The following is a 22,708-nucleotide window of genomic DNA, read 5'->3' on the forward strand; positions in this document are numbered from 1 at the left end:
TAATGAATCTTATTATTTAAAAAAAAAAAAAGTGTCTTCTAGTTTACTTTAAAAGTTGGATTTAGCCAGCTATTATTCAAACAAAACTCAATTGCAAAAGGCTAATTTTGTAAAATATCATTTAGCAAGAAACAATTAAAAAATGATGTGTCCATTTAACATCAGAAAGCTCCACTAAATGTGTCAAATGAATGCAATATAAAATACACAATACTTGCAATATATGTAATCAAAAACCTATTTTGATAATAAATTGATTTTATTAAGATATCTAAAATGGAAACAATTCAAATACCAGCATATGTCAGGATATACCACACTCCCCTTCTAAAATGTAGTCCGGCACTGGGCTGACTGACTAGTCATATGCACTACTATATAACTAGATAAAAACATTGATTATTTTCCTTCAAATGACTTTCAAAACCTTTGTTACAAATGAAAGGTCTCAGCACAACTACTTTTACCAGTAAACAAGAATTTATTGTGTATTTTCTATATGCAGAGTATTGCTTAAACAGTGGGGATACAAAGAAAGTAAAAATTATAGCCTCTGCTCTCAAAGAGCTCATGGGTTTGTTTTTTTTTGTTTTTTTTTACTAAAACAAACAAGCAAATAACTTGTTCTACACAGCTAAATTAATAAACTCAAAGATCTAGAACTGGAAGGGACCTCAGAGGCTACATAGTGTTAGAAATGAAGAAATGAAGCCTAGGGAAGTTAAATGAATTTCCTAATATCAAAATGAGTATTAAAAGGCATTTGAATCCCAATTTTCATATTCCAGAGTCTGTATTCTTTCCATTTTAACCATGGTACTAATACTTATCAACTTTCATGCTATAGAATTTTTCTTTAAAAATCATATTACTGACTATCTAATAAATACAATAAAAAGAGGCAATTGCTATAGTAATACTCAAGGAACTTATGAAGCACAAAAAGAAGTAACAAAATAATGGAAGTCAGAATCAAAAAACCTATCAAAAATTTTAAGTATACTTAAAACATTAAAAGAAAAATCTTGAAAAAAAAATTAGAGGCAAAGAGGCAGAGAATTAACATGAAGAGACAGAGTTACAAGAAAAGAAAAGAAACAAGTATCAATAAGACAAAATTATATGAAAAAATAAAATTAAGTATAAAAGGGGATACAAATGGCAATTTTATTATTACTTTGCTAAATTAATTGTAACCAACTCTATCCTCCCAAGGAACTATCCCATTAGTCAGTCCCTGAAAGTTTGCAAGAGGGAACACATAATATATATCTTCTAAATAAATTTTATGTAACAAAAGTTCAGAAGGTCTATATAAACTCTTTTTTTTCAGTTCTTTTATATCTACTGGAATATCTCAGAGTGTTAAAAACTGGTAAATTTTCCCCATTGGAAAGGGGCACTTTGAAAATAGAAACTCTCTTATGTATTTGTAAGAATATTCCTACCAACTAAGAATTACCACAATTCCTAACATAGTGCTTAAAAATGTTTATCAAAACTATTTTTAGCATTAAAAATGGTTTTTTAATTAAAAAGTAATTGACATAAATTAGAAAAAGCATTCTCCATTATCTTTAGGTCTACAAATCCCATTTTACACATGACAAAAACAAATTTACTTGTCTTTGTTCTGACGGGCACATTTCTGACTGCAAAATTTTCCTCCAGAAAGAAACTCATCTACAGTGCCATACTGATAACAGTTTTCACAGAATTGAAGTCCTTCTACTTTCATTGTTTCCTTCAACCGGAAAGGCACCCCTGTCTTCTCTGAAAAAACTAAAAGGTAAAAGAAGAGCATCATTAAATTAGTAGCATTTCAATCTTTTTCTAAAATATATCATCATCAGCATGACAATGTCAATAATAGCCATATTGTGCTTTGTAGTTATGAAGGAATTTATATAATATTTTCATATTTTATTCTTATAACCACTCTACAAGATAAATAGGAAAAATCTATTTTACAAATAAGGAAACTGATGATCAGAAAATTCAAGTGACTTACCCAGTTGTAAAACTGATAAATGGTAGATAAAGTGAGGAACTGAACCCATCTTCTGAATCTAAGTTAAGTGTTCTTTCTTTTATACAATGTGATACTTTTGCAACACTTTGACTAACCATAAAAGGGAATACTTTATTTATTTATTTTGGGGGTGAGGCAATTGAGGTTAAGTGATTTGTCCAAAGTCACACTGCTAGTAAATATTAAGCACCTGAGGCCAGATCTGAACTCAAGTGATCCTGACTCTAAAGGTGGTGTACTATCCACTGCACCACTCAGCTGCCCCTAAGAGTTATGTTTTAAATGATCTGAAGATAGAAAGGCAGATAATGGGCAGAAAATGGAGTTAGAGTTTAAAAAACAGAAAGAATACCTGTAATAAGGCCAAATAATAATCTATCTAAGCTCCATTCTACTGAAAATTTTACAGGAAAGGAGAAATATCAACTTGCCAGTAAATTGAGACTACCCTAGAAATCAATTTGAAGTTCAGGATTTCAGAAAGTGGTTCTTTTTGGATGATATCAGAAAAGTATTTGCTACAGCACCCAAACGATGGTCCATGCAAATAGACTTTTGATTAATATAGATTTTTTAAAATCTGTATTACAGTGCAAATATAGCTTAAATTCAAAATATCAACACATCTCCATTTTCCTTTTTGTGCCAAAGACCAAATATATACAATCACAAGACATTTTCTTTGGACTTCAAAATGCATTTTTGTCCAAAATATTTGGTAAATTAAAGAAAAGTGGTGATACTTTTGCAAAAGTACTTGCATGGGCTATCATTTTATGAGTTAGCTAGAGAATTACCAATCTTCCTATTCATTTTCTACTAATCCAATCTAAAACTAAAAAACTACAGCTATTTTAAAATGTTAAGAGTTTATCCTATTTCTTTATCTTGTTAAAATTTATATATGAATATATTCCATGCCTATTTTCCAGTGCTATTTTAGATTTAAAGTCTTTATTTTATTATGAACTTAAACATGAACAAATATAGATGTTTCATACACAAAAAATGAACAAAAAAGAGAAGTGTATAAGCCCCAAATTCTTGTAAGCCAGCAATTCTTTACTTTTTGGGGGGGTTAGAAAACCGTTTCTCTGACAGTCTGGTGAAGTCTATAGACCCCTTCTCAGAATAGTCTTTAAACTAATACATAGAATTACAAGGGGAATCAATTATATTAAAATAAAGATGTTTTCCCATCCCAGTTTATACATCCCTTGAAACCAAAGAGTTTTTTCCTGTTGCAAGACTTTAAATATTGATATACAATATATATTTATATTATACTTTAAAATGTTCAAAACAGAAAAGAAAGAAAAGAAAAATAAAAGTCATTTCTTTCTGACCTTCTTGTGCAGTAGGTACCATCCAGGTTGTGGTAGCTGTAGCCTTTTTAACACTTTCTATCTCAGTCTCATCTGTAATTACTTCCAAGGCTCCAAATTCATTTACCCGAAACTGCAAGAATACCAAAGAAATGAGGCAAGATTTATTAAGGTCTTTAGTCTAGTGTCTATTTAATAGTAAACAAAGTTTAGTTGTAAAACATATTATTTAGATGTTTTAAACAATTATGTCTACATGGGTAATAAAAATACCACTTTTTAAAAAAAATAAGGAAAAATAGCAGCATTTCTAATATAGGAAATAACAATCTATTACTCTAAAGACATAATAAATAATAAAAATGGTAATATTCTGCACAGCTTAATGGTAAATTAGAAGAGATCATACATAAATTCTAATTGTGTAAGTCATCCATTCTCTATGGCTTATGTTTTCTCCTTTGTAAAGTGAGGGGATTAGAATTTATGATGAATAAAGTCACTTTCAGCTCTAAATTCCAGGTGCTAAATAGAAATTCAGTATCATGTTTTATTCTTGAAAAACAACTAGAACATTTAGATTAGGAAGGGCAAAAGTGAAGATAAGAGGTCTGTCACAGAAATGGTACTGGACACGTATAGGAAGCCACAATTCCTTGTACAATACCTCCTTCTGCTCCCCATTGAATTCCTCTCTCTGTCCTTGCAGAGGAGTGGAAGTAGCTGTAAGAACAAGACATATCTAACAAGCACAAGCCAATTTAGCTTTTAAGAAGCAACCTGAAAGGGCAATTTCTTCTTCAGGACATTTCAATCTCTGAAAGAGAATAATCAAAGAAAGCAGCAAAGGTATTGGCTGGAAATTTTCTGTTACTGCAATGCCCGCACCTAACAAAATATTTTCCTCAAATAGGACAGTTAATGAGTTCTTTAAAAATTTAAAAACAAAATACTATCTTCTATTTGCTCTAATCTTTTCTTCTTTGAAATAATGGGATCATTAACTAATTAAAACTCAATTTTGTTTGAATTCTATTTTATAGAAACAAATATTAATTAAAAATCATGATTACTTTACATTCAACAAAGCCTACTTCAAAAAAAAAAAGCAGAATTTAAAGGCTGCTCCTTTTAGCACTTATCTATTTCAGACAATTATTTTCTAAATAAGCATTTTATCTGGCAACTAAATCTTTACTATTTACTGTATATAAAAATAAAGTTATTTTATTTACTTGGAGTTTATATAAGACTGAAAAATCTCAAGAAAAGGATTCTATTAAATTAGCAAAGCATTTATTTGCTATGCTGATAACTCAATATTTCTCTCTTAAAGCAAGAGTTGATGCATGCTAACAAGTCAGAAAAACTGTTGAAAACAAGTGAAAATGTCTTCTCTCATTTGCATGTATCAAGGATGCTTTCAAAGCCAGGCAAAAGTGTGGTTCCCAGTGAGATGAGCGTAAAGAGAGGTAGGTAAGAAGAAACAGACCAAAAGAGCATCTTTTCCAGGGAAAGACTCAGTTCTCCTCTGACAGACAACCCTTTCTTCTTTCCTTCTGGGACCTTTCCCCCCTCACATACAAAATGTGAATATAATTAGAATTTTCTTGGACATGTCAGAAAGAAAGGACTTAATCCTACAAATGTGAAACAAAGGAGAAAATATTACTGTGCCTGGAAAGAAATGACAGAAAGAAATAAGCAGACTATCATTTAGTTAAGTAAAAGAAAATGAAGATGGAAGATTTGACTTTTCTAAACCAATACAAACCTGATACTAAAGTGAAAAGTTCAAAATCAGGACCCAAAAGAATGAAAACTGCAAGCTGCAAAACCAGACTAACACTACCGTCTACTGGGCAAGGTTAGACAAAACAGGATGTCATAATAATTACTGCTAATTAATAAATCTAATAGTATCAGTATCATTTTGGGGGGAAATACCCGAAGTCTATCAAAGACAATGTATGTGAATTTAAAAATTCCTATTAGGAAATTCATATTTCCTTTTTATACTTCATTCTTTATTTCACTGTTGGGACAAATTAGTGTTGATATAGATGACTCTACTATTAAGAAACATAGGGACATATGTGAAAAATTAGATAACACATCAAATCAAATTTCTAAACTGCTGCTAAATCTATCAAACCAGACTTCTTTCCACAAATGGATCAAAATACCTCATGTGAAAATAAAATTCAACAACTATCTATTAAACACCTACTATCTATGCAAGTTGCCATTGATGTTGCTTAAAATATAAACCTGTAACATAGAGACTATAAATTTTGATGGCTTCAGCAGTAAAATAATAGGTCTCAATCACCAGGACTCATCTTAATATTCTGATCCCAAATCACCTATTCTTTAAGCAGAGAGCCAATAATCTTCAAACTCTGAGGTTCAAGCATAGATGTGGCAACCTTTTTATTAAAGTTTTTACTAACTTTTAGCACAGTAAGAAAAAAAAATTGGCTGAGGCAATTGGGCAATGACTTGCCCAGGGTCATAAAGGTAGGAAGTGTTAAGTGTCTAAGGCCAGATTGAATTCAAGTCCTCCTGACTTCAGGGCAGATGGTCTATCCACTGTACCACCTAGCTGTTCCAGCACAGTAAATTTTTAGGAAAATTTGTTACCTCTCAAAAATTAATAATGCCTCAAATAAACATCAGAGTTTCATTTGTCATTTATTATTTTATTTACTTTCTCCTATTCTATTTTACAAAAATAGATAGGATCAAGCGTTTTGCTTTTTCACCTCTGCTGTTATTCTTGTTTTTAGGGTAATTAAAACACATCTCAGCAACATTTCTCATGGCCACCACTTCCTCTGCACTTATATGGCAGCAACCCTGATGCATACCTTTGATAACTTCTCTCCTGCACAATTATAACTTCCCAATTAGTAGCACTGCCTCAAATCTCCCTTTTCACCAAATTATCCTGCACACAATTTCCAAAATGATTTTGCTAAAACTCAGATCCAACCAAATCATTCTCCTGCTTAATAAACTCCAGTGGCTCCCTCTGTTTCTACGATAAAATATTAACTCCTCTGATGGGCATTCAAAACCCTTTTATACCCTACTTCTAACCTTCCTACATTTCTCCTTTTTCTTCATTCCACAATGCAGTTAAATTAGTCTTTTTAATATTCCTCACATATACCACTCCATCTCTAAAATCTGTGTCTTTGCCCTGGTTGACCCTATTTCTTTAGTATATAATTTCTTCTCATCTCAACCTGGAAAAATCCCTTGTTTTCTTCAAACTTACTTCAAAACACCTTCTAGACAAAGTCTTTCTTGATCCCTCCTTCTCCTACTTCTAGTGCCTTCTCCAACATGTTACCTTTTATGTTTGAATATACTTATAAATGCAAATATTATCTCCCTTGCAAAAATTTAAGTTCCTTAAGGGCAGGAAATGTTCCATTTTTACCTTTGCATTCTCAACATCTAACACTTTGGAATATAAGCATTTAATAAATGATTGCTTTGAATATTGATGAAAATTCAGGATTGAAGTTGATTATGTTGTCAACACATTGTGATTCAAGTTTCAGGGATAGAGTTCCATAAAGGCTAATATGTTATAACTCTTTCGCTCTAAAACACTCAAATTCTGAAGCTGATCAAAATGTGAATGTACTCATAACAAGTGCTAAAAATCCTTATTTTTTACCTACACTTCCCTTTGAAATTATCAATTTGGGTGGTCTTTAGTTTGAAAGAATATTAAAATACGTTCTTCAGTTTTTTAGGAGTTCTTTGCAACATCAATGATGAAAATGTTAATTTTGTTAAACAAAATTGTGTTATCAACTCATACCCTAAAAATTACAGTCTGTAATTTTTACAGCTATAATTGCATAAACAAATTTCTAAATTTCCTGAAATACAGTGATGCATAGAGACCTATTTATCTTCTTCATGTAATTCTTTTTTTGTCTCAAGAGTAGGCCTCAACTTTAATTCTTTGTAAACTGTAGTGCTCCATCACTCCCAGCCAAAGAACATTAGTGGAAGAACCCTATTGATGAAAAAATATCTTTAGTCTCAGGAAGAAATTAAGGGTCATTTCATGAAATCATTGCACAATTTCCCAAAGTCCCCTTCTGTTCAATTCTGGGCCCAATGCATTATCCATTTCAATGTTTTCTCAAAGTCTGTCCAAGCAATACAAGTTGTTTACCCAAATGCAACTTTGACAATAGGCGGCCTTCATTTTACGTGTTTTTTTAGTTTATTTGTTTTTTTCCCTGTGTGGCCTGTTAGGTCAAACTCTTTTAAGGGATTATGGATCTCACTGAGGAGGCCCTGCCACATTCCAGGGATTGATGCAATCACAGTATAGTGCTATTCATAAACAAGAGCATCTAGAGGACTTTGCCATCTAAAAAGTGAGTGCCATTAGGCTGTAAATAGCTCTGTTTTGAAACGTGAGGAAATAAGATTAAAAAACACCTCAAATTATAAGGTAATTACATTAACCATGTTAAAAAATATATATGTATGTATGTATGTATGTATGTATATATATATATATATATATATATATATATATATATATATATATATATATACACACCAAGAAATAGTGCTATATTTGTAGTATTAAGACTTGATCAACAAGAATGACTCCAGGCTCCAACAATAATAGGTAATATAATCTTTAACAAGACTAAGAATCTCCCTGAGATTCTCTTCAAGAAACTAGGTATTAAAATATTTCCATTACCTACATCAAGAACTTGTAATAAAAAAAATGCTTTGAGAAACTTACTAAGAATAAATATGATTACCTGTAATACATACAATATACTCACATAATTACATACCTGTAATACATACAATTAGAAATAATTATCAATGTTCAAACTCCATCACATAATAGTTTTAATTATGTTATGTAGATGCTAAATCCTGACTTTATAGTTAATCTATTCAAAACCCTGACTGTGCTATATACCTTTGTGACCTTGGAAAAAGTTGATTAACTTCTTGGAGACTCAGTTTCCTCATCTGCAACAAAAGAGGATCAAACAAGGGAACACCCTTTCAAATCTTGATCCTAGGTTACTATTCCACATCGGATCATAGGCTTAGATCTGGAAGGGATCTTAGAGGTCACCTGAGAAGTGTTTTTTCAACAATTCTGCATTATTCAGTCTCAAATATATTTTATTTCCCTATTAATCATCCATAAATAGTTATAATTAAGTTGTTTAGGTAAAGCTCCTAACTGGAAGCTGACTAGAATATCCTACAGGCAAAACTCTTCAAAACATCAATACATATATACATACATACATACATATATATATATATATATATACATATATATGTATATATATGTATATATATATATATATATATATATATATATATATATATATATATATATGAATATAAAGAAACACTCTATAGGGCCAACAAAACATCCCTTGCATTAACTGTTATAATTCTGAAACCTGAACTACTTGTTTTGATATGAAGTTCTGAGGCTACCATCACATTCTACAGGTTACAAAAGTTCATTATAAGAACCTTATATCTGTATAATGCTTTGTAGTTATCAAATAGTTTTAACAATCACTACTTCATTCACCCAACCCTGAAATATAGGCTGATATGAATTATAACCTCCATGACATTGATGAGAAAATCGAGACTTAGAAAAATATTAAGTGGTTTGTGCCATGTCATGATACTTATTAGAAATGGGGCTTCTATATGTGTTTGTCTATGCATGTATGTGTATAAATGTTTGTGTGTTTCAATGTATGTGTATATGTGTATATAGGTATATATAGACAAATGGCTATAGATATATTAAAAAAAAAACCGTGTTTAATGTAGCCTCCTTGGGAGGAGGAACAAGAAAAAGGGGGGAAGAAATAAAGTAAACAGTGCACAGCAGAAAACAAAAGAAAACCTACAAGAAAGCAAAGAAAAGATGGAGAGCTCTGAATACAATATGAAGCATTTATTATATAGGCCTTCTTGAAGTAGAAATTTATAGCTTTATAACTTGAATTCTACCTTATATTCTGCTATTCACATGGCAATGTGTTTTTTTTCCTATCTTATATTTTAAAATAAATTTTTATAACATGAAAAACACCCCAACAACAACAACAACAAAATTATGCTTCAATCTGCAAAAAAGAGGGGGAAATAGGGTTTTTGCCCCCAAGCCAGTGTTCTTTTCACTAAATCAAACAGTCACCCTAAGTACTATGTTGTAACCCTACAGTATTTACATTTATTACATCAAAAACAAAAATCCGGACAATGTGAAGAAGAGATATGGAAGATTCCATGATTTATTCCATTTTCCCCATTACCTTAACTTTGTGTAGAGCAAATTCCCTTCAGATTTCTTATGTAACTTGGATTTTAATATAAAAACAAAATTTGGTTTAGAGAATCTGAACTACATAATTGACTTGGTAATGTCTGGATTGCCTCAAGGGGAAAAAATGATAAGAACCTAAAACAACAATAAAAGATAATAATGAAAACTATAATGACTATAAAAGATAATGAAACTATATCTATACAATATAAAATGAGATGAATATATCATAATTAAACCAGGTGACCTGATTAGTCTTAACAATTAAGTTAGGTAATTCAAACTAAAAACTATATTAATATTTTTATGCTAACCAAATTAATGGAGGAAATTATTACAATTCCATTGTCTGGCCAACCTTGAAGTAATCCAAATTTTTCAGCAAGAACTCTATTTTACTACTAGATTTACTACTACTTACAGACTAGAAGTTTCTATGCAACTATGTCTGAAACTTATTAAACTAAGATAGCATAAAGGATAAAAATCTCCTATAGGTTGTTATAGAAAATAAGGCATTAACAAAAGACATCAGAGTAAAAATGTAGTACAATAACTGATTAAAATAAAAGTGAACTTAAACATTCCTAAACAAAAACCTAGATCAGATGATAATAAATAGCAACAAAGAAAGATCTAAATGAGCATCATAAAACTTATTTATATAGCATAACAATTTGAAAGTTTATTTAGCATAGTAGTTGAACAGCAGATCTTAGAATCAGGAAGAACTGGGTTAAAGCTGTATTTCATTCTAGCCCTATGATCCTAAGAAAATACTTCCTCTCTCAGTTCCAACCGGAAAACTGTCCTAACTTTCTAAATTGCCAAGCAGGAGTCCACCTGCATTGGAAAAGGATTTTTTCAACCAGTTTTCCATATCAATGAAATCGCCACAATAAAATTAAAAAAAAAAAGTCATATGAATGTTTTATGCCTTTTGTGACATAAAGTAAAAAGCCTTTGTCAGCAAACTTAACATGAGGACAAAGTACACATCATTTCATCAAATCCAGATACAGAAACATAGAATGTTGTAGCTAGATAGGACTCATAACATCTTTTTTTTTTTTTTTTTTTTTTTTCTTTTTCTGAGGCTGGGGTTAAGTGACTTGCCCAGGGTCACACAGCTAGGAAGTGTTAAGTGTTTGAGACCATATTTGAACTCGGGTCCTCCTGAATTCAAGGCTGGTGCTCTATCCACTGCGCCACCTAGCTGCCCCCTGACTCATAACATCTTAGTGTCCAACTCCATCAATTTTCCAAATAAGAAATCTCAGGAAAATGAAATAACTAAAGGTTGTTGTTGTTTGTCCTTTCTCAAAGAGAAACATGACATCACAAAGGTGATATCATGGCATACAAGTAAATTGGATTTAAGTGAGTGAGCTGTGCAAGGTCAACAGCCCCATTCCCTCCTCATCTGGTTCCAATGGCAAGATATAGATCAGGATGACTGGAGATGGCCCTGGATGAACTCACTATAGACAGATTCGTAAAAGAACTGGGACAACAACCCAGTTCTCTTGATTCTTCAACCAAAGCTCCTCCAAATATAACACTTTATGAATCCATTATTTAACTAGTACAGATGCTCCCTCTACTAAAAAGTATTTTCTTCAACGAAGTCCATCCTATGTGAGAATTACCATAAATGAAAAAACAATGTTCTTGAATTCAACCTGAGAGTAAGCCTTGACCTGTTTTTTTTTTTTTTTAGATATAACACATAAATTTTATGCTTGGACCATTCTCAAAAACATTTCAGTTTGGTGAAACCTGCTGGAGCTGGAATTTCAATGAATGACATTGACTTCTAGAGCTCAGAATCACCATCATACAACTGCCACACCTATTGCAGGCCCGCAGAATTTTTCTGTAATCTAATTTAAAGAGAGAGACAGGTGGAAACAGGGGTGTTGTGAGACTCAATGAGATATTAATTACATCCAAAATTGAGTGTTATATAATGTCAGATATTTTTATTATTATTCTAGAGTCATTAAGGCTCCTATCTAGTGATGATATCATCCCCTAAGCTTTCTATTGCATTCCTGCTGAGCTCAAGCAATGATTACAGAGCAACATAAAGGCATAGTAGCAAATGTTTAACAACTAAGAGGTTAGAGGATATAACATGCACAACACATTTTAAATTTTAACTTGGATCATCAACATTTTCCCCAAATTTTTCTTAAGTCTACACAATTAGCAAAACAATAAATTAAGATCTAAGTTCCAGGATTGATAATTTCTGTAAGTAGCCACACTGAAAATTTAGCTATTAGCTCTAGTATACTCTGGCTAGAAATGTACTTCAATTTCATACACATACACATACACACACACACACACACACACACACACACACACACACAGTCAGTTTAACTACTGAGAAGCAGGAGCAAAGGAAGGAAATGAAAAGATTGAGGATATCCTTCTATGAAGATTTATTCTTATCTTTACCAAAAGGGTTTGATTTATAGGCATAGTCTCACTGAAAGAAAAAAAATAATTATCTTTATTTACAAAGCAGATGATTTAGAGAATAAGTCTATTTACAAAAAAAGACATTCATTTAACAAAAGAAGCACAGTGCCTGGCACATAGGAGGTGAGAAAAATGCTTGTTAAATGTCTGATCAACAGATTGTTTAAAAAAAAAAAAACAAGTATTCTATTACATCTAAAGCAATTCTATTTGCAAAAAACAAACAAAAAAAAACAACACCTAACATATGGCAATTCAAGAAAAGACTTGAACATGACCTATATTGTAGATTGATGTATATTTGTAAATTATAAATCTATATGTATAAATAGTCATTTGTGTATGCACACAGAGTAGAAATTTATCAGATCATGATATTTTCATACTCTCATAAGGCATCATCCTTCAATTCACACATTTGGGCAAATTTATGCAATTATTCTATTCTAAAATAATACAAAATGTAGGGCTTGAATTTCAGACAGGTTTATTCATTCAATATTCAGATAGATATAAGTTTAGAAGTAATAACAAGACAGTCTTTGGATATACCTTACAATAGAAACAATTAAGAATCTTTAAAGAAATTTATTAACTGTATCATGACATTGTATTACCAATTATTATGTTACTCTCCAGAAAAATGGTAACAAAAAGAATGAGACAGCTGGAGCTCAATTTACTAAGTAGTTCATATACTAAAAGAATAACAAAGTATAAAACATTTACATTTACAAGTTGCTGGTTTTTTCCCAAGAAGCATAAATGTGTCACAAATTCAATTATATTTACTCTTATCACAAAAAAATACTGATTTTATGAAGGGAACCTGAAACAAAGAGATTATGTAATTTATTTAAAATCACATGCCAATATAAGTCAGGTCTCATACATTTGTTTCCAGGATTAAAATACACTTGAAAAGTTTAACATTTACCTAAATTCTGCACAATGATCATAAGGAGGAAGTTCTTTAGTCCTCTGCCTTTAAGACTCAATGACAATGAAAAGTCAATAGCAAGGAAAGTCTCTTAATATTTTTAATTTTTAGAAATAATAGAAAGGCTTCATAGCTTATTATAGAGGCTCATAATACATAGGATAAATATGCAAATTTCATATTTATGCCAAGTACTCACTTGATGTGTGCTTAAGTACTTATTTTTGTGTGTGTGTTTGACAGAATGAATATACATATACATATTTATTAAAAATGAACCAGCAATAAAAATGTCCCTTTAGACAACTTACCTTTAAATCACTTCCTGGAAGAGTACCTACTCCATCTTTCCAGTCCATGACACTGAATACATCAAACTCTTGGCCACTTGTACTAGAAGCAGGTTCATTCATGATGCATACACTGAAAACATCAACAATGTAATGTAACTAAAAATTTAACTCCATGTTCAGATTTACCTCTGAAATTCAATTTTTATATTCATTTCTTCAAACCCACTTAATTTCACATCTTTCATATTCCAAAATGATTTTTAAAAATGACTACTTCATAAAAAATTCACAATTTGAATTTTTCAGTTGAGGCAAATATTAAGTTATGAATCTCTAGCTGAACAAGAAAAAGGTAGCATGGAATAAATTTGCTATTCTGCAAAAGGTTTGATTTAATTATTGGTTGGTTTAATACTACTTAAAATTTAAAATTATGAACAATGTGTATAATGACAAAATATCAAAATTTCTTGCCATGAATTTAATGATCCCAGATTGACAACCAGATTTCTCAGTTTTGCTTTTGTAAGCCCAGCAAATAAACACGACAGGGAAAATGGTTACTATAGAAGGATAACATTAACATGAATTATGGTGGCTGCGTGGACAAGTGAAAAGCAAAACTCTCTCATTGAATTCTTTCACTGATTTTTCAACTAATTTGATAATCAGTTGATTATTTTGAGTTTCAGGGAGAAGGCTTAAGATCTAAATGACAATAGTAAAGTTAGATCAGCAACCTCTGATGCTACTTTCATTTCTCAAGAAATTAACATGAACAGCACCACCATTATATTATATCCATGCATACATACATTTAAGCATATGTGTTCAGTTGTGTCTGACTTTTTGTGACCCTATTTGGGATATTCTCTGCAAAGATACTAGAGTGGTTTGTCATTCCCTTCAAATCATTTTACAGATGAGGAAATTGAGACAAAGAGGGTTAAGTGACTTGCTCAGAGTCACACAGCTACTAAGTAAATGTCTTTTTCTAAATGTCTTAATATTTTTTTCTAATTCAACAAAGCATAACCTATACCAACCTGTGTGCTGATTTCAGTTCTACTGTTAGGATTGACTGACTTCTTCAATATTCTTTCTTCTTGTCTTTCTTTAGAGGAAGAAAATGTCACAAGTTAGATTTATATTATCAAGACCATTTCTAACTGTCCAAATTTAACACAGAATTTTGAGAAAATACTAGAATTTCCTCTTTTATGGATTTGCCCCTACTTGCTTTTAGGCAAAGGCCAAGGATTGGGCTTAAAAAGAAACTGGGCCAGACATGATTATCATTTTTGTAATTCCTGCTGCCAAAAAAGGCTTCTGATACTAGTGGACCACTTAAGCATGGTCACTCTCAGATGCAATATGGCTAAAGCTGACCATCACTAAGACTGATACCAATATAGTCAACCCCAAAACTAGAGCATCATCAGGCTTCTTAAGGAGGAAAGAATCAGCTCAGATTAGAAAAATGGAACAGTACAAAGCTTCTGTTCTCATCAATACTGTAATCAGTCTAGGACTAGTCACTACTACTTCTGACTTAGGAAAGATAGACCCCATCTCCAAAAAAACAAAAGGTGGAGGTGCTGATGAGAGGGAGTGAAATTGACCCATGGAAATTATAAAATACTGAGTGAACAAAAAAGTACTGCTTTTTAGCTGTGCAGTGGGTTTTGCCTTACCCAAATATGTACTAACTAGTAAAATGTACTGATTTCCCATTAGCTAATGGCAGACAAAGTGACTTCCTTCTAACAGCTAGTACAGTAACAGTAATTACACAATTTCTTCCAGTATAGGGACTGAGAAACCTGAATAGCCCTTTAGAGACAAGTTTCAATGTGCTGTTGTTTTAGTTAGATATTCAGTAAACAGCATGTTAGTCCCACTATTTTCTTTGCAACTGAATAAATTTTTTTGAGAAATAAAAATTATGCCAAAACATTATTTGCCATATAAATATTTTTGCTTTATTATATGGCTGATATAACTATAATATATGTCATCACATACCTTTCTTGCTCTGTGTTAGCTGCTGCTTAAAGCAGAATATAACTAATTCTCACTAGCATCTGGGAGGAAAGTAGTGAAGTTCATAAATTCAACAGTACAATATATAAATCTACACACGCACAAATCAACACACCTAGTTACTGCAGTATTCATTATACAAAGCAAACTGTTTGATTCTTGAGTAGTCATTTAGAATATAGAATTAGAACGAATAATCTACATATCTAAAATTCATAAACCATAAAAAATTTCACATGAATCAACTTCCAATGCTCCCAAGTTTAGAATTTTTCTAAAATATTTCATGTATTTTGGAAGGCTATTAAAAAGGCAAAGTTGAAGACAAATGCTACAAACACAATAGTAATGTACGATTGTTTTAGTAATGTCTACCTTTTTTTGTATCATATTAAGCTTAAGATGTAACACAGATTAGTGGATAGATATAAATAAAAATGATGTATGTTGAATTTCCATTTCTGACACTCTCTAACTCTGTAACTCTGGACAGATTATTTAACCTCTCAATGCCCCAGACCACTCTCTAAAACTTTGAATTACAGAACTATAAGTCAATTTGTAGTGATATATAGTAAGTTCCTCATTTAAATCTCTCTATCCAAATAATGAAATTAAAGTTACAGATGATAACTAATAACCCATATATCTAAGAGACTGCTTCAAATTCAAAATTTGTACATTGTTTTATCCTAAAGATCATGGCTCTTTAAATTTTCTACAAAACTGATAGTATGAGGAGTATTTTACCATGCTTCCATGTCGAGAAATAATTTTAAAGCCAGTGGCTATTTTGCACCTTGGTTAAATATCATTGCTAAGTCTGCCATTGGCAGAGATTATGCATTTTTCTTCCATCTACTAATCAGGTACCAATGCCAACAGTCAATATTATTTTGGCAGGAGTGGTCCCTTCTATGACATTAGAAGTCTTTCCACCTCAGTTTTAGTTTTCTTCTTCCATTAGCAAAAAAAAAAAAAAAAAAAAAAAAAAAAAAAAAAAAAAAAAAAAAAAAAAAAAAAGTGAGGGAAAGACTTTACACTTCAACAAATGAGAGTTCTTAAGGATAACATTTTAAATACTCTGTGGAACCTTTTTTTTTTTCTCTTCAATTCAACTAGTGCATACACAATCAACACAGAGTGATGAAACCAGTTTAATATGTTAAAAACCTTGTTGCAAAGTTATGTTTCATTTTGTGTAAAGGATTCTGCTCCTCCAATTGAGTCAACTTGTAATTGATGCCACTATACTGTCATTGCTAGGAAGTTGCTAAGATGACACTATATTGTCACTGCTAAGAAATTACTAAGATGAATCAACAACCTAAAACTGATATTTAATCTAACTACTAAATGCAAAATTATCATCCTGCACTGTAGAAAAGGACAAACAATTCTGAAAGACTTAAGACTTCTAATCAATTAAATGCTCCAGAAATTTGAAGAAATATACTGTTTCCCACCTCATGTCAAAGCAGTCATGGACTAATATGAAGAAAAAAAGGATGTGTACAAGGGGGGAATGTATGACCATATTTATGTGATGCAGGGGTTCCATATTTTCTTTTTTTTCCTCCCCCCCCCACCAGGGGGTAAGGGAAATAGGAGGGAGAAAAAGTACTCTATACTTGAAAAAAAAATTTTAATGGGAAAGCAAAGGTCCCTTTAATAACTCTACTTAAAGAGTTCAAAAAGCTCTCCTTTAAAATGGACAAAACAAAGTAAAGACTTTGCCCACTCAATATAACTCTTGTCTCTGTGTTAAAACAAAGATCTCTAAGTACAGGAAGATCAAAAAAAGTAAACTAAAACCTTCTCAATGTCTTTGCTAACTGGTAGATAGAACTGAAAGAAAGCAAAAATCACTTATGGCTGAATCTATAACCAAACCTTATAATTTTTTTTTTAAGTCTACGTCTCAGTTTCTATGATGCCGAAACAGCCAGATGGGGGGAAAAGTCAATCATTGTCATGTTCAAAGAACATCAGTTTCTGACTGAATTCATAAACTAAGATCAGCACTTCATGTTGGATTTCTTCACTCATGATATATACATTAAAATATAGGAGCATTTCTAATGCACCACCATTAACTAACTAAAATACTTTTTTCTTGAAAGTTGTCCAGCTCTCCTGAAAACTTAAGATTCCTTTGTTGCTACAACCATAGGAAGACACCCTGAATATCTCATTATTGAGATCACCATAGTTGGTATTCTCTTCATCACTGTAGTAGCCAAGAATGCAGTAGCTACAATTTCCTGTAAAAATGAGACCATAATGTTCACTTACTAGTGACCACATCCCTTTTTAAAATCATCTCATCAATATGAACCTTCCATAAAAATTGAGGAGAAAGACAGCAGAAGGATCAGACAAAAGAAGTGACAGTTCATTACTTGCTTAACCCCAAACAATCTTAATATAAAAAAATTTAACAAATATTTAAGTATCTATTTTTCCAAGTGAAATAGGTCAGTGATAATGGTGACCAAAGCTTAGGTAAGGAAAAGTCATTGCCTTTGAAGAGCTTGCAGTCAAATAAGAGAATAAGACAAACAAATTAAATCAGTATTGTTGTTGAATTTTTATTTTTTAAATTTTTTTATTTTCAATAAATAAATAAATAAATTTTTACTTTTCCAAAACAACTGAGTAGGGAAATGCCAAACATAAATAAATGCATAATGTATGCCTAATAAGACAGGAACTTGGCAATTGTGATTTGAATTACATATAGAATTTTCTTTACCAATGCAGATTTACACCTACTCTGTAATTTGTAGTATTAAGAGGACTGTCTACATGAGCATGTGAAGAATAGTGATTTACCCCATACCCTGAATTACAATAGCTTTAGGTCTTTCTACTTCATTTTTCTTCCCTCCTACAATTTATTCTTCATGCCATTATCAAAAAGCTAGTATATATCAATCACAGATCTCGAAAGATCTAGGTCTTACTGGATCTGAGGTATGTGAGTCTGAAGGGAAAGATCATCAGAAGGAAGTAACATTTAAGTTGAGCATTCTAACACAGAGGTGGAAGAGGGCTAGGTATGGTCAAAGAACAGAAAATTCTGGAGTACAAAAAGCACAGAGATGAGGTTGATGAAGTTAGTTACATAAAAATGACAAGAAGGTGTCAAAATATAGAGGAGCTCTGTCACTAAGCAAGAATTTGAATATTGCTTACTGACAACTTGGAATCACAAAATTCCTGAACAGGTGAACAATATGACTGCATCAAGATCTCCTAAGATTATTTTGATAATGGTATAAAAACAGATTGGAGCAGAGAAGGGGAAAAAAAAGCAAAAGTTATTAAAATTCAAGGCATGTGGCAACAAGTACCTATAGTCAAGTATGAACATTAGAGATAAAGAGAGGAAAAAGAAAAGTCAAAGACATAGACTCTAAAAAAACCAGTTAGGATATAAAAATTGTCTTAAGAATTCTCTTAAGACAGTTACTAATTAGCTTTGACAGGTGGAATCAACAAGTTAGGTAATTGATTAGAAATGAGAAATAAGATTTTAAACAAGGCAGACAAATAAATAAATGGCAGATCTATTTTTTAAAAAATGAAGTCAGAAAAGAGGAGTAAATTTAGGGGCAAATTTGGTTTGGGGTATGAATTTGAGGATCTGAGGAATATTAAGGTAAAACCCTGAAGGCAGAAGGATAGACAAATACAGAGATAGGAAAAGTTTGGCTGTGAAGTTAGAGTTGTAAGTCACCTGTACACAGACCGTAATGGAACTATGGAAATCAATGTCATAAGACAGAAGAGGCTGAAAGACAGAATTTGGGGAATATCCAAATTAAGGAGTAAAGAAGAGGATAAGGCTTTAACAAAGGAAATACAAAAGGAATGGTTGTAAAAGTAGAAGCGGTGGTGTCTTTGAACCATGGGAAAAGGGTAAGCTCCAATATTACTTTGTAGGGATCTGGTAGAGAACTAAAATGGAAATATGCTCAATGAGTCAAACTCTTGACCTACCTTTCTTTCATTCCTATAAAAATTTCAGTATGACACCAAGTATAATGAACATATTCTGTGCCCTGTTCAGTCACAATTTTAGACATGCTTCCACTTTGTGACCCTACTAGGGGATTTCTTGGAAAAGATACTAAAGTGATTTGCCATTTCCTTCTCCAGTCCATTTTACAGAAGAGAAAACTGAGGCAGAGTTAAGTGACTTATTCAGGGCCACACAGCTAGAAAGTGCCTCAAGTTGGATTTGAACTCAGGTTATCCTAACTCCAGAGCCTGAACTCTATCAATAGTACTATGTTAGCAATCTTAGCACACTCTATGCCTAACACAGTTCAATTCAACAAGCATTTATTAAGCACCTACCATGTCCTATAATCTTAAGCATTTAAAGATTTTGTTTTAAGTTCTTGCCCTCAAGGGCATTAAATCTGACTAAGATATACCTAGATAAATACAAAATGAAAGGTAATTTAGGGAGCAAGAAGAAAAGGAGAATACTTACAACTTGGAGAATCAAGAAAACCTTCTCAGTAATGCTAACCATGGAGCTGGTCTTTAAAGGAAGCTAGGAGTTCCAAGCAGAGGGAAAGGGTTAAATAAAGCATTCCAGGGATAGGGGACAATCTATGAAGAGACATGCAGAGAGGATGTGGAATGTTGTTTAAGAGGTAGAGCAAGTAAGTCATTTTGGTTGGAACAGAGAGTATGTGAAGAGGAGTAATGTATAATCAGCCCAGAAAGATAAGATGGAGCCAGATTGTGAAGGTCTTTAAATGCTAGGCAGGACACAATCCTAGACCTTAGTACAGGATTTTGCATACAGGGGCCACTTTAAAAAAATCATTAATGAATGAATTAGATTTTGCTACAAAAGTCTATGAATCTTTAAAGAAAGTAGTAGAAAACTAATAAGTATGATATAACAAGTATAGGAGTATTTAAATTATATAAACCTTGAGAGGAAACAAGAAACAAAAGGGAAAGAAGAAACACAATATAAGGAATTCATAATAGCTAGAATTTGCATAGTAATATGTATAACTTTACAATTTATAAAGCACTTTACATTATCTCATTTTATCCTCACAACAACCCTGTGAGATAGGTGCTATTATCCCTATTTTATAAAGGTCAAAACTCTGTAAAAGTGTCTCATCCAGGGTCATAAAGCTAGTAAGTATTTGACACTGAATTTGAACTTCTGTCCTCTTGAATCCAAGGATGGCACTCTATCTATTGGACCATGTAACTGGTTCCAGAAAAGACAATTCCCATTTGGAATAGCTAGAGTAGAATCTATGATCTCAATCTCATTAAGTAAAACTAAAGAACATCTATTAGTCACAGTTTTATATAACAACTGAGCCCTAAGTTATTAATGTAGTAAAAGTTTCCTGAGAGTTTCTCGGGAAACTCTCCTTACTACCCCATCAATGAGGAAGAACAAATTAAGAAAAAATAAAATCCAAACCTTTAAAACAAGTTTATTTAATGAAGACTTGTGTCTGTGTGTGAAGTCAAATTCAAAGCATCTTTCAACAAACTGATATTGCTATAAAGTAAAAACTTTCTTTCAAATCAGGCATGACAGATGCTGGCTTTGATAGTGTACTCATCCTGCCTAATAAAAACTCTGAATTACACACACATTAGAATAAAGAATAGTTGTATAAAGACCAAAGATTTTGTTCTTAAGACCCATCTCATACATTCTATTGATGACAGTAAAACCTAGAAGAGTTCAAAGTTATTTTTTGATGCCAAAACAATACTTTCCTGTAGCATTTGGTCATCTGCCTACTGCCCACTGCTTATTTTGAGGGGAAAAAACTTTTTAAAATCTTCCTATTTATTTTTATTATTTATGCAATCTTTAAATTACTTCCTTCCACCACTTTCATAGTGTTGTGACAAAACTCTTCTGTTTATAATGCAGTAATAGTGTATTTGGCCTTTTTATTGTTGTTGCCATGATGATTATATGCAAAGGATTAGCTACCAGAGGCACCAGCTCTTCATAAATCTCAACTTCCTGCTCTTCTGTGCAATAAGAAGGATAAAATTATTTGAGGCTGAGACCTAACCTACTTCCTCTCTAAAGAGGGGGTGGTGGTGGAAGAAGATAGATAAAGGAATATTAAGAAAAGAAGCAAACACCCCCCCAAAAAAAAGAAATTTTAAAAATATTATGGAAATTAGAGTCAGAAACTATTATCTACAATATTAAAAGAAATGCTACACTTGATATACTTCACTCTAGCACTTTATTTGGCTTTAAGTTAAACATATATTCTATAAGACAAGAAACAAAAATACCCTTAAAATACCTAGTTCAACAAAAACTTACAGCAGGAAAGATCAGTACCCAAACATACTGTTAGAACTAAAAAAATAATGCGAAGGTGGCTTATATTTATGTTAATAACATAATTTTAAAAAATCTTACACTGAAAAGATTAAAAATAAAGCTGCTCATTCTCAATTAATTACCTTAACATTTTCATAAATATACAAATAATACTGATGATGATGATGTTTAAAGAAACTACTATGCAGGATTTGAATATAGTTTTGTTTTGATTTTCCCCCCATAAAAAGTCATGTCTTCATACTTAACTCAATCTCTGCAGGTCAACAGGAAAATAATGTCATTTAGATTAACCAAAGACAACCAAAATAACAAAACCACAAAGAGGTTTCAAACTATTCTTCTTAATGCCCAGATTATATTGACCACTTGGGGATTTCAATTCACTTCTCAGAGTTCAATCATTTTAACAGATGGGGAGGGGCAACACTAATTAAATAGATTTCTTAACTAGTTTAGTATCTTGATGTAATTTATTATTTTAACTAATGATTTATTCCAACATGCATATAAATGTAATTGTTGGAATAAATCATTAGTTTTAGTTGCTAAAATGCTCTAGCTAGAAGCTAATTCTTTGCTATATACCTCAGATTTCAGGGAAGATATGAGATTGAGATATTTAACAAAACAGTCTGTGAATTTATCTCTTTAGTTTAGGTTATTCTTTTCTTTAGATCATTCTATTCTTTTGATACTCTAAAAACAGAAATTGATTTTCTAAGATGCCCTTCAGTTCTAAAGAGTAGAGAGGATTCTAAATATTAATTTAAGTGTTACAATGTTTATTATAGCTTGAAACAACTTTTAAGGGGTCAAATGAATTTCTTCATTGGTAACACTGAGTG

General features: G+C 31.8%; 1 protein-coding gene across 4 annotated transcripts in view; it reads right to left on the reverse strand.

The window, feature by feature from the left end:
* L3MBTL3 (L3MBTL histone methyl-lysine binding protein 3) overlaps positions 1-22,708 on the reverse strand; it is a 144,685-nt gene that overhangs the window by 109,470 nt on the left and 12,507 nt on the right. For all 4 annotated transcript variants that reach the window (XM_074309862.1, XM_074309859.1, XM_074309861.1 and 1 more), the window contains exons 2-5: positions 14,494-14,561; positions 13,466-13,577; positions 3,379-3,490; positions 1,623-1,782 (exon numbers count right to left, since the gene is read on the reverse strand). In XM_074309862.1, coding sequence (XP_074165963.1) covers positions 1,623-1,782; positions 3,379-3,490; positions 13,466-13,567 — 374 coding nt within the window. In that variant the 5' untranslated portion in view covers positions 13,568-13,577; positions 14,494-14,561. The remainder of the gene's footprint in view (positions 1-1,622; positions 1,783-3,378; positions 3,491-13,465; positions 13,578-14,493; positions 14,562-22,708) is intronic.

This window comes from Sminthopsis crassicaudata, chromosome 4, assembly GCF_048593235.1.
Source record: "Sminthopsis crassicaudata isolate SCR6 chromosome 4, ASM4859323v1, whole genome shotgun sequence".
In the NCBI taxonomy this organism is placed as follows: domain Eukaryota; kingdom Metazoa; phylum Chordata; class Mammalia; order Dasyuromorphia; family Dasyuridae; genus Sminthopsis; species Sminthopsis crassicaudata.